This window comes from Apus apus, chromosome 3, assembly GCF_020740795.1.
Source record: "Apus apus isolate bApuApu2 chromosome 3, bApuApu2.pri.cur, whole genome shotgun sequence".
NCBI classification, from domain to species: domain Eukaryota; kingdom Metazoa; phylum Chordata; class Aves; order Apodiformes; family Apodidae; genus Apus; species Apus apus.
The window spans coordinates 6,459,910-6,476,181 of record NC_067284.1 but is presented as its reverse complement, the minus strand read 5'-3'; the positions used below and the strand labels follow the sequence as shown (position 1 = coordinate 6,476,181).

General features: G+C 35.8%; 1 protein-coding gene across 2 annotated transcripts in view; it reads right to left on the bottom strand.

Moving 5' to 3' along the window:
- Nucleotides 1-16,272, bottom strand: part of ASCC3 (activating signal cointegrator 1 complex subunit 3) — a 246,586-nt gene that overhangs the window by 99,505 nt on the left and 130,809 nt on the right. For both annotated transcript variants that reach the window (XM_051614470.1, XM_051614471.1), the window contains exons 15-16: nucleotides 3,265-3,456; nucleotides 2,710-2,934 (exon numbers count right to left, since the gene is read on the bottom strand). In XM_051614470.1, coding sequence (XP_051470430.1) covers nucleotides 2,710-2,934; nucleotides 3,265-3,456 — 417 coding nt within the window. The remainder of the gene's footprint in view (nucleotides 1-2,709; nucleotides 2,935-3,264; nucleotides 3,457-16,272) is intronic.

The following is a 16,272-nucleotide window of genomic DNA, read 5'->3' as shown; positions in this document are numbered from 1 at the left end:
GCTGCCCAGGGAGGTTGTGGAGTCTCCTTCTCTGGAGACATTCAAAACCCGCCTGGACGCCTTCCTGTGTGATGTACTCTAGGTGACCCTGCTCTAGCAGGGGGGGGTTGGACTAGATGATCTTTCGAGGTCCCTTCCAACCCCTATGATTCTATGATTCTATGATATAACAAACACCTCTGCTCTCTGGTCTTGCTGGAAAATTTGTGCATTTTGGAACTACAGCTCAGATCAGAGGAACAACAGGCTGCCTATTAAAGACCCTCCCTCTCTCTGCAGAATATTACACATTAAAAATTAATAGCCTGTATCTCCTACTTTCTTAACTAAGCATTCTCAGATGACAGAAATAGGTCTGGAACTATTGGTTCATGTGCAATCACATCTGCCAAAGAAATACCATCACTTTTTACAAAATCTTAGCTGTATAAAAAAAAATTAGACTTCTTTTATCTCCCCTACTGCTGAAAGACAGACTGTTCTAGATATTTCAGGCAAGCTCACTTACGAGCAGGGTGATTAAGTCTTGTACAGGCATTGACCAAAATTGTATTTTTTACTTCCTTTTATTCACTTCCAGTTCTGGCTAGCTAGAGAGAGCTGTTGTACCTTCTTTGAAAATGTTTTTTCTAAGCTAACCAATTAGATTTTTTAGGGAGTGTCAGTAAAAGATTTTCCCCAAAAAAGCTAGGTTTTCTGCTGGAACTCAGAGGGGAAGGAGTATTTGAGATTCCTGGTATAATTCAGGTGGCACATCAGCACATCGAATGTGCTTCTAGACAATCTGCAGCAATACAGACCAAGTCTGAAAAAACAGTTGTGTGTATTTGTTTTTGCCATTTTTTTTTGACAGCACATCAATCATAGACATCTTCTCCGCCCCAGTTCCCAACAGATGGTTATTACTGTTGTCTTTGCAGTTCTCTGATTGAAGGCTTCCTATGAGATGGGAGGACTAAATTTCTAATATTAAAACTACCAACAGCAGAAAAAGAAAATCCTTTTCTGTGAAGGAAAGAATATCCAACTCTTTTTTCCTTGTCTATTTTATGTATGTCAAGAAAAAGAACAAAGCTTTTCCACAAAATCTGACTGGATTCTTTCCTAGTATCCCAGGACCAGATCTATCTCTCCCATCTTCTTGGTGCTGAACAGTAACTACAGGTAATACCAGTCTTTGCAACCAATTTAGGATTTAAATTATTACTGCTAAAGTGTAAGTTGTTACTGTCCAATTTTAAAGACCTGAATATCCACCCAGTTAGATAACATTCACAGGTGTCTATCTCCAAGAAAATTAAAGTGCTGTCAAAATGAAAAAAAACACAACACCTGCTCACTGCAAGTATGCCTTCCATTTATTTTTCCTCTCTCTTTTGTGATAGAAGGAGGGATAGGAAAATTGTAAATGACTCCTTTTCATCACATTTGTATCTCATGTTCTGGGGGAGTTCAATTTCTCTCTCCCTCCTTGTATTCAGACCACTCCAGAGCCTTAAGGTAAAGAGGAGTAGCTGTGAGCAGGGTAAATATTTTAATACCCCCACTTTTGTGTGTGGAGATACTTGGAACACAGTTAAACTTCATTCTGCTTCTGATGTGTGACAAATACTTAGGCAGAGGTTTTTCCTGTTAACAGGAACTGAAGATATTATTTATGAGACCTCCTTAAAAAAACACCAACAAACCAAACAAATCAGGAAAACCAAAATAATAAAAGATTAAACTCAGTCATTTGTAAAGAATCCAGGAATTAACGTTTTCAAAAGTCGCATCAAATTTCTGCTCCTTTGCAAAATTCTGTTGAATATTATTATTTATGACTGAATAATGCAAAGACTTTAAAGTGATGAAAAGATAAAAAATAAAAATATTTAGGAGTCGTATAGATAAAACAGAAAAAGCATCTTAAAAAACAATACTATTCCTAACAGACCAAATAAACTTCACATCTGACAAAGGGATAACAAATTTTAAGACATCACTGGACAACTCAGTTTAGCTGAATACCTTGAATTCTACTGAAAAATGTCCAGTGCCTTTCAAAAACCAGTATTCTTCATTAAAGTGTGTTTAAATTTCTGTTTTCCTTGTAAAATGTTTGTCTGTGGGTATATATACATATTTTTAATTATTACAATAGATAGCTTTTGAATCATTATATTTGAATATGACAAAGGTCAATACTTTCAAAACCAAAGCATTGTCTAAGAAAATGTATGTTAAGATTTAAACTGAAGCAAACTGGGAACTTGCATTACTTACAATAAGCCTGTTCTGATTACCACTGTAAAAGATAAAGAGTTCAAGCAAGTACATTATTCTAATATTGCAGTCAACCATGCGAAGTAAGTTTGTTTACACAAAATAAATTTATTTTTTTGTAGATTTTAATTTGCAGTTATGCAGAAGACTTACTAAATTCTAATAAAACACTTCTGATTAAAAGGTAAATGCTGTATCTCTACAGTTTTATGTTAATGGTATTTAGTACCTCTGCACCACTTCCATAACCTAATATATTTTATAAAACGCCCTCAACATTTTCACATGTGTAACAGTTCATACCTCTTAAACATATATATCTCAAGACTGCCCATAATAAAAATCCCATTTTAGGTCCTTTAAGTGGGACAATATTGCATTTTTGTTTCAAATAACATTAATCCTTTAAACTTTGCTAATTTCTCTAAATTAATGAAAGGTTACCTCTGCATTTAGGTTGTCTGCAAGGCTTTCAAGAAACTGGCTTTCAATTGGATTCTGCTGAGTAAGAAGAGTCAGGTAATGGCTGAGTTTATCATGAGTTGTAATAATGACGCCTTCTCCGAATTTGTCAAACTGAGGCCGTCCAGCTCGACCAAATATCTGCATGACATCTAAAATTCCAAGGTCAACAAAGGAGCCTCTTTTTGCAGCATATATTTGTGTTCCCTGGTTGAGGAAAAGTTAATAAAAATTAACATAAATACACATGAATATAATCCTGATGAGCTGAATACTGAAATTAGGCAAATATAGCATGATTTCAGAAGTGTACTTTAACTAATCCTTTCATAATCTTTGATATATTTAAATCTTTACTATACAAACTAGACTCCCACTGGAGAGAATCAGTTTCATCAGATATAAATAACATTTCAAGTCAATCAGACATTTTTTCCCTCCAGGCCCAAAACACAAAATACAGAACTTGCTATCGATGCTTCTTTACAGGCTTCTTTTAAGACTGATACCCATGTGCAGAGTAATGGAAGCTCTTACCTTAATAACAACAGCATGAGCAGGAAGATTGACACCCCAGGCAAGCGTAGCTGTACACACTAGGACTTTGATATGTCCATTAGAAAACAAGTTCTCAACCAAACTTCTGTCTTGCCTCAGCATTCCTGCATGATGGATACTAAATCCATCTGGAAACAGCTCACGTAACTGCTTATTTCTGGATCTCTGTACCTAGAATGGACAAGCATAAAAATTAAATTAACTTCTAATTACAGTACAGGAAGCATTGTATTAAAAAAAAATTACACAAAAACCCCCACAGAATATGAGTCATACTAAAGAAACTGTTTCTATTAATGGAAAGCTTTTCATCAATGCCAATATGTAATGATTGTCTTAGAAATCAATTTGATTGCTTTTTTGCTTTCCAAAGAATATACTGAATTATTTAAAAGAATATTTTAATAAAAAAATATAGATTAACATAAACAGAGATCCAAGTAACCAGTATGAACACTGAAACTTAGAAGTCACATAATGCTTTTCCTAACAGCAAGTCTGTCAGACTATGCAGGCAGCTAGGACAGGCTTATGCAGCAGGCCACACGCTATACTTAGTTTTAAGGAGAGGATACCCTTCCCCACCATCAGACATTGCATCACCTTGGCACAGTGTGGATTAACATATTCACAGTATGGAACCAAACTGTTCATCTATCCCTCATTTTTACCTTCCCCATGAAGAGGAGGCTGGGATCTTGGTCTGCAAAACCTCAGGCCCTCCCGCCTCTTGCTGCCTACACAGTCTGTGAGCACATCCCCCTTATCTCTAGGTGCTAGCTTTATCATGCTTCACCTAAACTAAATACTGATTCAAAGTTAAGAAAAACTAATATATTTCCACCTGAAACACTAAAGCTGGAAAGCCCAGTTGCTTTGGAGTGTGTCTTCCTGAAGCAACAGGAAAGCAAAAATGAAATTCAGTTGCTTAAAGAGGAAACCGAAACCAACAGCGTTGATGCCACCTTATCCCAACAGGAACTGTTCAGAAAAAAAGCCTTTGGACTAAAGCTCAAGTATCACAAAAAGTACAGCTCTTCTATTACAATAAATATGACAGAAAGAAAGGCATGGTAACCCTGTTGTAAACTGGAATAAAGGACCTTAAACCAAGCTTAGATGAGCTTAAATAGAAGGTCAGAAAGTACACTGTACACAATTTCTTTGCTGTCGCCCCTGGCTACTGGTTTATCAGATCTTCACATTTCAGTGTCCCTGATTTGCCACAAACACCTCTGACTTTCCTCCCATCTCCTCCACATTCCTCACTGCTGCACTCACTGCCTTCCAAAATCGGTAACTGCTGCAAATAACACCCAGAGGGTTCTGGTAATGATGACTCTAATCTTTCCCTAAAACAGATTTATTACGTTTGTCAGCAGAGAATCTCTACTTTCCCATTGACCACAATAATTATTTTTTTTATTACAAATGTAATTTCAGCCCTATATCTTACAGTGAATTCATTTTAGATCAATTTGTTGTTGTTGTTATTATTAGTTTAAATATTCGCATTCGGTAGTCCCTGATACACAGCCACTGAAAGTTGACTTAAGGGATGCTGAGTGGGTAAACCAAAGCAAAATATGGTTCACAGTACTGGCAAACTGCCAAACATGAGCAATAAATCTCTGCAAACACAGGAACAAATAGGGACATGGGAATGCAATTATAAGAGAGGACATGAAAAGAAAAATATTGTAGGAAAGCCGCATTTTCTCTTCTTCACAGTTATACGGCTCCTCAGTATCTGATCTTTCCTATTTTAGCAGTAATTATTTACACTTCATTTAAAGGAAATCAAACTCAGCTTTTAACTACACATAATTTTTTTTGGCAAATTTAATTAACTGCTGAAGTGCATAAAATTAATAAATAAGAAATTGAAAAAGTGGCAGTGGAGTTCATGAAGCTTACTCTTTATGAGTTAATGAATGGAAACAAAGATTTCATAAAGAACACAAAATGTACCAAAACTTAGAGTTTATCAACAAATCTCACAGAGGACAGGCATGTGGAAAATTCACTTCAGCTGCAAATCTGAGAATAATTGTGACACAGGAATTCTGTTTGATCTTGATTACATTCAGAATGTGGTGTAAGAATTTAACAATGTAATTAGCTTTTTGTCTTAAATAAAGCAAATCGTCCTATGTGATAAGACAACCACCAGAAATGTCAATTTTTAGCAGAGCTTGTTCTACTGGTGTCACATGACTATATTACAGGTATTGAAATAACATTTTTTTTAAAAAGCACAATCATTCTATATAAAAAATAAGACTTCAAATTTGTAGCTGAAAAAGCCCAATGTTCTTAAATCTCCACAATTTAAAAATATTACATACCTTTGTTTTCTACTGTCTAACGTGACTGAAAGACAGGGCAACTTACTAATGACAAAATACGAAGAGTAAAATCTTGTACTACATATGGAAGGAAGCTGTATTTATGTAGAGTTTTAAAATTCCTTAATTTCAACAATATAAAGAAAGAAACTTGTGAATATAGGAAAAAAGGAGGAGGAAGGGAAAAAGTTTGTGACAGAAAACACACTAAGGTATGGTAATACTAATTTGACTATAATTCAAGTAGAATCATAGAATCATCAAGGCTGGAAAAGACCTTCCAGATGATCAAGCCCAACCACCTGCTCTACAACCCCTAACCACTAAACTATCTCCTGAAACTCCATGTCTACCCATTTTTTGAACACCTCCCTGGGCAGCCTGTCCCAATGCCTCACCACTCTTTCTATGAAGGAATTTTTCCTAATATCTAATCTGAACCTCCCCTGGTGCAACTTGATCCCACTTCCTCTTGTCCTATCACCAGTCCCTAGGGAGAAGAGGCCAACACCCATCTCACTACAACCTTCTTTCAGGTAGTTGTAGAGAGCAATGAGGTCTCCCCTCAGTCTCCTCTTCTCCAGGCAAGTACTTACAAGCTTAAGACCTATCAACCATTTAAAAACAATGAAGATACACCTAAATGTACCCATATAGTTGTATTTAGAAAGAATATATGCAGGCTTCTAAAATCTACCACGTATTCTAAACCACAATCTTTAAAATATTTAATATTCACAGGTTTTACCTGTTCATTTATTGAATTTATGAAGAGTTAAAATTCCAGGTTACACGGTAACAAGTTTAGAGACACTGTAAATAATTTTTTTCCAATACAGAAGATGATGAACTTTTTGAAGTGAAAAACACACAGCCCACTTTTGACACAGGAAAAAACAAATGCCAAGCAAATAAAATCACTCACTACCCTGAATGATTTCATTAATAGCACAGAAATTGAATTTATTTTCTTTCCATAGATTTGTGGCCATTTTAAATTGTAAAGACAGAATGCCAGTTAGTTCCAGAACGATGATGTAACTCCATTTTATAAACTTAGACATGAGAAAATAAAATTATAAAAAATAATTCTCACATCTCAGACATGGCTTGGAAGCCTGCTCACACAGCATGTCCTTTCACAGCAGCATATTTGCAAAAACACCTTCTAAGCTCTTGTGCCAATGAACTGCACGGTTATTCTATTAAATCTGGATTTCAATGGTTGCAGAGACAAAAAAATTAACAAGTAGTAAATAAGGGAGTGGAACCATAAAAAGTTATATACTACACTCATCTTGTTCTGTTACAAACTAAGAGGTTTTGCTTAACATTTCTATGAAATTTTACTAAGTGCTTCAGCTGTATGGAGACGTTGTCATTATGAGGTCTGGCACTGGTCTCCTGATTAGAATTGATTTTCTTCCCCTCCCTTATTGCTCAAGAGGGCTGTAGATTTATGACCTTTGCTTACATGTGTGTGTGCATCTAAAACAGTATGTATTCGATAAACTCCTAGTTTAGCTTTCTGCCACCTATATTTCTCCTTTAAATGTCTTGAATTTTGTGCAGTTCTTGATTAAGACACATTAAAAATGTCACAATTAAGACACAGAAAAATGTCCTGCTTAACTTTAATGACAAGTGAGGCATACATGGGAGAAAAAAAACCCATTTAATCAAGTTTTAGTGTATTTCACCTATAGATTTAAAAAAGGTAACACCCTTCCTTATCCTTTTCTTGCATCTGGTATCACTAAGGTATTACAATACATTGTAAGCTGCATATTTTTTGTCTGAAATAGCAATACTATATGAATTGAAGAATTAAATTTTAATAGGCTTATAGCTATGTTTTCATTTTATCTAAAAAAAAAAAGGAAAAAGGAGCAGTAAAGCTTGATTATGAGAAGCAGCTGCCAATACATTACTTCTTGATAAGCGAAACATCAATTTATATCTTTTCTTTAATCTCCAATTGCTATACTCATCTAGCACAGAATAAGTAGATCACCATGAACTGGTAAAATAAGCTGCCTCTTTTTTTTTTTCTTCCTATGAATTCTTTGTTTTTTCTTTCTGCTTCCTCGTTTTGAAGATATTATTTGCAACTTAGAATTTTGGTGTTTTTCCCCACTAAGCACACAGCTTTTGACTATCATCTGTTTTCTTTCAGTAACAGAAATGGCACAGGCTATTCTAGTGCTTTCCTCATGATCACCTTCCTATAGCAAAACTTCATGCTTCTGACTGTAAGACTCAATAATTATAACTTCCTTTCTGTGGAGCTGACCTCAGTTTGTTCAGAATGTACCATCATCTCTGTTCACTGGTTTGAGCAATTCTGAGCAATTCCCATACTTAGTTCTCTGCACTGTCCTTACAAGCTGCAAAGTACTAGCTCTTTCATTCTGAGGCCTCATTAGTGTCCCTTGATGACTGTGGGTGCTCTGATTGCACAGATATCATAGACAGATAAACCACAAAAAAGTAAGGTATCTTTTGCTGCAGCCTTCAAAGAAGGGAAGTTTTAATTACTGCTGTGTGATGAATACAATTCAATTATTTCCGAAATAACTACTTTGTAACTTCCTAGAAGACATCCAGACGTGTAATTCTTAGGGTGGCTTTCTAAACGATTTTAAGTTCCAACAGGACAAATGCTTCCTCTGCCTCACTCATATTAATCATACTGCTGAATCTGCTCTGCTGGTTCAGTTAAAGAACACTGATTGTCTTTCAAAATTTATGAGACCAAGGTAAGATGGAAGAAGTCTCCATCTATTCAGGAATAAAGGGCAGGTCAGAAAAGCATGGTGAAAAAAGGGAAGTTGAAGAGTCCGTCAGTGGCTTGCTCCTGTTCCTTAAATATAAAAACCTAACATGTCATTGGTATGTATGAGGATTGAGAGAAATGAAATGATCAAAGAATTGCATGCTCATTCATAATTTTTGCTCTTCAGAATTTACTGCATCCATATTGCATATTAATTAATCTGTACAACTTAAATCTTTCACATAAGTCCTATTCTTTTATTTACAACTGTCATTTCAAAGGGGAGAGATACAAAATACAACAGTGCTAATAAAATCCTGAGAAAGGGTTTTAAAATATTAAGGAAAAATATAATATTTTCTAGTTACAGAAAAAACCCATGAGGCTCCTTAATATGCACAGTTAGAGCAAATATATTAAACTTAGAGAAAATATTAAGCCATGAAAATGACCAGTGACACCATCCAATCGTTTATGAAAGAAACTGAACATGAAGAAGTAAAAATTGGAGTTGAAAGACAGAAAAAAGGATTGCATTTTAGCTGCAATTTTACCTGAGGACACTCCTTTTATGAATCAGAACTTTTATTTATCTTATTGAACTTCTACTGTCTGCGTAATAACTAAGCTATTGGCAGCTGTTTCTAGTAAAAGAATGAAGTAGCATGTTATGTGGTAAGGGTAAAATTAAACTATTTTATTACAGAAGCAAATAATTAAATTTGAAGGAAATTTTTGCTGAGGGATTTAAAAGTTGGTTACATTTCTGTGATTAATATATATTAATCAATCAGTCCTTGCCCTGTATTCCCTTTCATACTGCTTGAGAAACAGCATGAAATGAAAAATTCTTGGTATTTACTAAGCACATAGTAATACACTAAATCAAATATAAACAACTTGTCATGAAGCTCTTCTGTAAAGTTATAAATCAGTCACTTTTATTTAGAAGATACTAAACAGTTCAACATGTCAGACGCAGGTAGTGCTGCTGTGTTGATATGACCTCACATTAATTTCTTTGCCCTTTCCTGGCATCAGCAGCACCAGCTTCCCTGACTGTTCACCCAACATCTGGTGCCCGTGAAGAACCCAAAGACTACTGAGAGCTCTCCCTAACCAAAATGACTTGCATGACCTAGCAGATCATTTCTGGATGGATGCAGGCTGGCCAATATGCTATTCTACCTAATGGATATGCAGGCTCTTTCTCTAAACCTTCACTTTTTAAATGTATCTAGCTATTACCTTTGTACAGTTATCCTGAAGTAATACCTCTGTCCAACACTTATTCTTTTACTGGGTTATAATTAGTGGATACCTGGCAAGGCAGTATTTGAAGAAGGTAATTCTAGCAAACAAATGTGAATCAGTCTGAATTTCTCCTGGAAAAGTCAATAATCTAATTGTCTTCCTCTGGAGATTTAAGTTCACTGTATTAAAGTTAACATTGTTTAAACCTATGAGTTACTGATCTGATCAATTTACTGCCATCACCTCAGTAAGGACTGTAAAGTGCTCTAAAAATGCCTCCAAAGGAGAAAGAAAGGAGAGGAGTGTGACTGTTTTGCTTAAGCATCTTCCTCTACCCATGTAAAGATAACAATTTTTTTGAGAGCAATCAACAGGAGTACATAATTCAGGACTAATTGTCTGGATTATAGTTGTATGACTTTTCCTTCTGGATTTTCTCCTCTTTGTGCATATACAGCTTTCTACTGATTTAAGGTTGTGTCCTGTCAATTTGTAATTTAGAAATACTTGTTTGGAATAGGAATCTGCCTGTCCTCAGTAGGTCCCAGACTATTTTTTTCAGTTGTATTAAAAGCAATTCTCTCCACATGCACACATAATTTTCTGCAGGGCAGAGCTACCTTAGTGAAAGTTTCAAAAATATTTCAGGTCTATAGAAGATACTGGGTTTCTGTAGCTTGTAAAACACACAGCCACTGCAGGCTGAAGTATCCGAGAATTCAGTTTTAATGTATTTAAACCACAATTAGAAAAAATGTATGAAAAAGAGAAGGGAGGAGAAGTTTAGACAATTAGGAACAATTGTCAAGCAGCCTATCCAAGTTCTGACTGGCATCTCCTACTTTTTTATTCAAGACAAATAATGGCTTCTTTTTTTCAAAGCCTTACAATTTTCACTGTGTATGACCACCAGTCTTGACATATGCTTTGATTGTATTTTAGTAAAGTCTTTTGTTTCTCTTTATTACTTAGACTTCGTTGTTCACTTTTCAGCCCAGGTTGCTAACTCCTCTACGTTTTACAGGGTTGGTGTTTGTAGATGTTCTTTGAAGAAAAAACTTGGGAAGTTTTGTTCCCTTTAAAGGAAAATGAATTCTGTAAATTGTGACCAAAAAGACTTGTCAGCTTTCAAAAGTGAAGAGTGAAAACTTACAATTTTTCTGCTAACTAAGCAAACATGAATTATTCTGGAACACTATTTACACAGTTGTGTGAACTGTTGGGAATTTCAAATCTGGAAATTTAATGTTTTCTTGATGTCCTTTGCTTACGATAGATGTTACTGTGATTTTCCAAAACAACGCAGGTTTAAAATGTACTTTGCAGTTGCACAAATAGGAACATAACTCCTTGTGTTTTCGTGCTCCAATCAGAAAATTGTTTCTTTAAAAAAACTCCTCTTTTAGATTCATAAGGAAAGGAGATTTGAGGCAGAATTTCTGGCACATTTTTCTATTGCCCTGACCTTACTGCAGATCATAAGGTACTTACTGCACAAGGCTGTGTTTCATCCAGGTAGCACATTAGGCAGTGATGACTACCAGTCAAAGAATGGACTGGTATGTTGTCCAGAAATGTCTTGCCTTATTCAGTGTTCTCTTCTTACATTACACTAAGTTATATCACAGCAGCCTCATATTTTTCTAAATTGGAAAAGTTACATGGTGCCTAGGGAATGAAGTAAGATTCTATGGGGGGAGGAAGAATACCAATGAGGTTAAGAAACTTGAACAAGAGGGAAGCATTTAATTTAATATTTGATTCCTCAGTTCTATATTACAGAAGATAAAAGTGTGACAAACCTCACCAAGAAAAGTAGCTAAGAAAATTTAGTATTGCTAAGACAAGCCAAGAATGAAAGCATCATGAATGCAAGTCTGACCATGCACAAATGATGGATTTGCAACAAGTCACCAAGAATGCAGACACAGTTTCAAGTCACCTCACTTAGAGCCTAGATGTTACAAAGAAAAAAAGGAACTATTTGTATAGACAACACACTGCCTCAACTTGAGCCAGAATTTTATAACACAACCCAAGTCACCTAACATTTCACTTCAAGCCAGACTGTAGAGCATGTCTTACAACAGAATGAATTACTGATTCTCAGCCAAAAAGGTGTGAGAACTCAGAATGGAAAACAATTCTGTGAAAACACACATGGAAACCAGAACTAGGTTTAGATAGAAAGGAAATGTTCCTTATAATAATGCAGTTTAAACTCCACAAAGTGAAAATGCATTAAAAAGAAAAATAATTTTTATATGTTGCACAATGATAAGCATCTTTCTATTGTTCATAGCAAATGCAATAAAAATTATAGAGAGACTTTTTGTACTGCTGCAGTATGATGGAAATCTGGGCTTCACCTTGAACTGAAATCTGTGCCTAGATAATCTCAATGCATATTAAAACAAGTGACAAAACATTCCAGTTTAGCAATAACATGAAAACGTATATCAATTACGACTGAATTAATTGTATATCATCACCATTTTAAAACACATGCAAAATCATGTAAAGCTCTGCTTTTCTTTCTCATCAATTTAGAATTAAACTGCTCTCTCTGGGGATAGATACACAGAACATATAAAGCACAGCAAGGTATCTATTCTTCTCCAGCCCTTGAGACAGGAACTCTTGTTGCTGTATTTGCTAACTACTTGGAGTACACAGATGAAAAAGTCATCAGTCTTGGTCTGTTTTGCTGACAGAGGAAGTTTTAAGTATGCTGTTAGAAAACTAGCCAGTAAGGAAGATATACAGCACAAAAAGACATGGATATAGACAGTTTGATGACATGCCAGGGTAGCATTGCAACAGCAACGATGAATTTGTACCCATTTCAGGTTGAATACTGACATCCTTTGGAGAGCTAGTTGAACCTTTTGTTGCTGTGCTTAACTGTGCAAAGATTTCAATATTTCTGCTTCAACAGGAAACTGATACTTCATAGTTTCCATAAAAATATTTGTTATACTTGAGAACACCTCCGTGCTTCTTAGTTCTCAAAACTGCCACCCTGATGAGCCATGACAATACTGGATGCATTTTTACTTTGAGACAATTAAAGCTGCAAGTGTCTTCAAAATCTTTCCAATATAGCTACAGCTTCTTTATTAGATATAATGAATTTTAGTGCAACTCCTCCAAGGCTATCCTGAGACATCATTAAAAGAAAAAAATCAATTTGTGAACATTAAGCAAATTTCTCATACCACATTTAAACCGTAACAGTCCACTACAACTTCACAGCTATGCAGAGTAACAGACTGAGGATTCTTCAGAAGAATGGAATTTTTCTTATAAGTGCTATAGGTGGTTGGAAATGTGCAGTATGAATTAATAGTCGACAGGGTTTTCAGTTTTAGACTAGCTTCAATATGTAGCACCATGAAAAGCAGAAATGTATCTTAAAACAGGAAAAATGAATTGAGAGATGAAACCCAGGTATTAAATGTCTTTTGATTTGGTAGTGTGGCTTGGCTTTATCACTTTTCTAGCTTCTGCCCTATAGTATGAAAGAGATAAACATAAGAGCAGACATGCAAAAAAAAACAATCTAGAACATCTGCAGCACCATTTTCCTGACACTCATGTAATACGAAGACCTGTAAGAAAATTCTTTATGTTATTAGCAAGCACATAATTTTGTGTGCTAGTAATAATCAACAAGTCTCAGAACTAAAGACATTTTATTCCTTCTGTCTTTGCTATTTTAAGATTATTTCTGGGATTCCTTAGGAATACTTTGTAGTTCAGTGTCAGTCAATGCTAAATCTTACAAGACAAGCACTCTGAAGGACAAGAACAATTTTAGATGTTTATATAGTTTCAGATTGCAATGTTCGTATATTATTCTCTGATTAATTATAAGAAGTGATAATTATTTCATTTTTGTGATAAAGTAGTAACACACAAAAAAGTCTCTTAAGGAAACTTTAAGTGGCTGGACCAGCAAAACCTCGTTTCCTATGAATTTTATAGTCCTTGTGCCCCTGTCCCAACTCAAATGCATGTCCCATCAGTTTTCAATAACCTCATCTCTCTCCCAGAATCATCTCCCTGCCTTACTGTTCCATACATTTTTCCACAGTACCTTCAGGACAAAAACCCACTGATTATCAACATCTTCATCTGATTATTATCAACACATTTGACAACCATGTTGTCTTTTTTGCTAGTTTTATTCCAAATGAGTAGCAGGCTGCTCTCTCAAGTTCTGCAACCTTAAGAGTGGAACTGTGAAGCCTGTGGACTATCAAACATCGTTCAGCTTCAAAGGTAACATGATGTCCTTACACATCTAAAAGGGCACATAAGTAGTACCCAATAAGTGATGAAACAGGAAGGTTTATAGTACTCTGCTCTCTTGGCCAGCAGACTGGGGAATTTAGAGACAGATTGTCAGTTAAACCAAGGCAGCTATTAGGCTTGCTGCCAGAGGAAACCAGCTGATGCAAGTAAGGAGCACTATGCAGTCACCTCCAGAGTTCTATTTTACAGCCAGATCCTGCTCAAATATAGGGTGTTCTCCCACAGACCTCAGAAACTTCCATCTACTGAAAAAAGTTTTATTACCCTCCTCTCTTAAAAAAAAACAACAAACAACAAATCCAGCATTTATAGTCCTAATATTTAATGTCACTAACGTTATGTTTTGTACTTCATGAAGCCTGCAAGCTAACAGCTTTATAAAGTTTAAAAACTACAGGTGATTAAGACAATTATGCACAATTATGTTTGGTTTTGAAAAACTGTTTTCTACCTCTGCAGTTCTTTAAGCATGCACCTAGGACATACATCTCCTCTCCAGTATTTTGAGCAAAGGATTGCTTATTTTCTTGTGCAAGTAATTTTTATAATGTGTTTACAAATATTAGAGAAAAAAAATCCATGTTTATGTTAATTCATCATTCTACTTTGTCTGGGGTTTGTAAACTAGATTAGAAATCCTCTGTCAAAACCAAGGTGCTCACTATTGTTATGATACTGTAATTCATTTACCATTATTTTAAAGCAGGCTAAAAAGTTTCTTCAGCAAGCTAAATTTAAAGGTCTTACCCAAAGGACAGATGGATCTCAGAGAAATTTAAGAAAATATCTCATGTATCAAACATACCACGGAGACTAAATCACCTGGTGTGGGAAGAAGTAAGGAGATTGTTATATTCTCACTCAATGCAGGGCATAGCAGCACAAAGCAGGTGAGAGGAGAGCTGCTGTGCTGCTTCCACAGTCCATCTCCAACCCTGATTAATTTCCATTTTTCATACTCTGTTTGCTTATCGTGCACACATTAGTGCTAATGACTGTTGAAAAGTGTTAGATGCCATATTGTGAGCTTCATTTTCTTTAATCTTTTAATTTTATTAACAGTCTTTCTTCTGTACAATTATTAGTACTATCTGTTCAAATCATTACATCCTTCATGCAGTACCTCCTTAAAAATGTCTTTCATCTCACAACTCTGCATTCTTTTAAGAGCAGCCTAATCTGAAAAGGCTTTATAAAATACTTCACCTAAAAGTCAAACCTGTATTTGTAATGCTGCATTTGTTGGGCTGTCAGGACTCTACAAGGAAATAAAACAGTAAACAATGCCACCTGCCTTAAAATTAGTATGTCTATATAATTTACCACTTGAAGTAATAACATTTTAAAACCTCTTGTGCTGTCACTACAAGCCCTTGTAAAAAGCGCCTCCCCAGCTTTCCTGTAGGTACTGGAAGGCCACTATGAGGTCACCCCAGAGCTTTCCCTTCCCAGGCTGAACTGCCCCAACTCCCTCAGCCTGTCCTCACAGCAGAGCTGCTCCAGCCCTCTGATCATCTTCATGGCCCTTCTGTGGTCTTTCTCCATGAGCTCCATGCTTTTCTTATGCTGGAGGCTCCAGAGTTGGACACAGTTACTCCAGGTGGGGTCTCACAAGGGCTGAGTAAAGGGAGAGAATCACCTCCCTTGACCTGCTGGCCATGCTTCTTCTGATGTAGCCCAGGACACACACATATTACAGGGTTGTCACTAGGATATCAGTCTTCAATGGTTTCAAGATGAATTACTGAATTATGAACTAATATCACAATAAAAGCAGTGGAAAATCTTTGACTCTTGCAATCTGTTTTGATCAGATTTAGTGTGACAGGTATTTAAAATACTCCTACTGCATCACTCATCTTTAGAAACTGGTTTACACATCTAAGAATATTTTATTTTGCAAATCCAAATCTAAACATCTGAAGCTTCTCAACAACCATACTTCCTTCTGTTCATTTTGTATCTGGATTTCAGCTCATTTTCAAAATGGATTTTTTTGTGGTCCAAACATGGAATTGCCAGTATCCTGTGACACAGAAACTTTACACAGAATGGAAACAGAGTCTACGCTCACCTGTAACACTGGTATTATCTCTACTATCCCCAGTGACCTCTCACTACAGAAAAACCTACTGAGCCTGTTTTTTAAGATAATGTCAGGCAGCCTTTTTGATTAGATTTATATAACCAGACTGATGACTGATTCTTGGCATAGCCTTTCCCATCTTGAGATCAACCCAGACAATATTTGCTACTCTATTTCTGTTTTGACGAGGCATCACTTGAGATAAC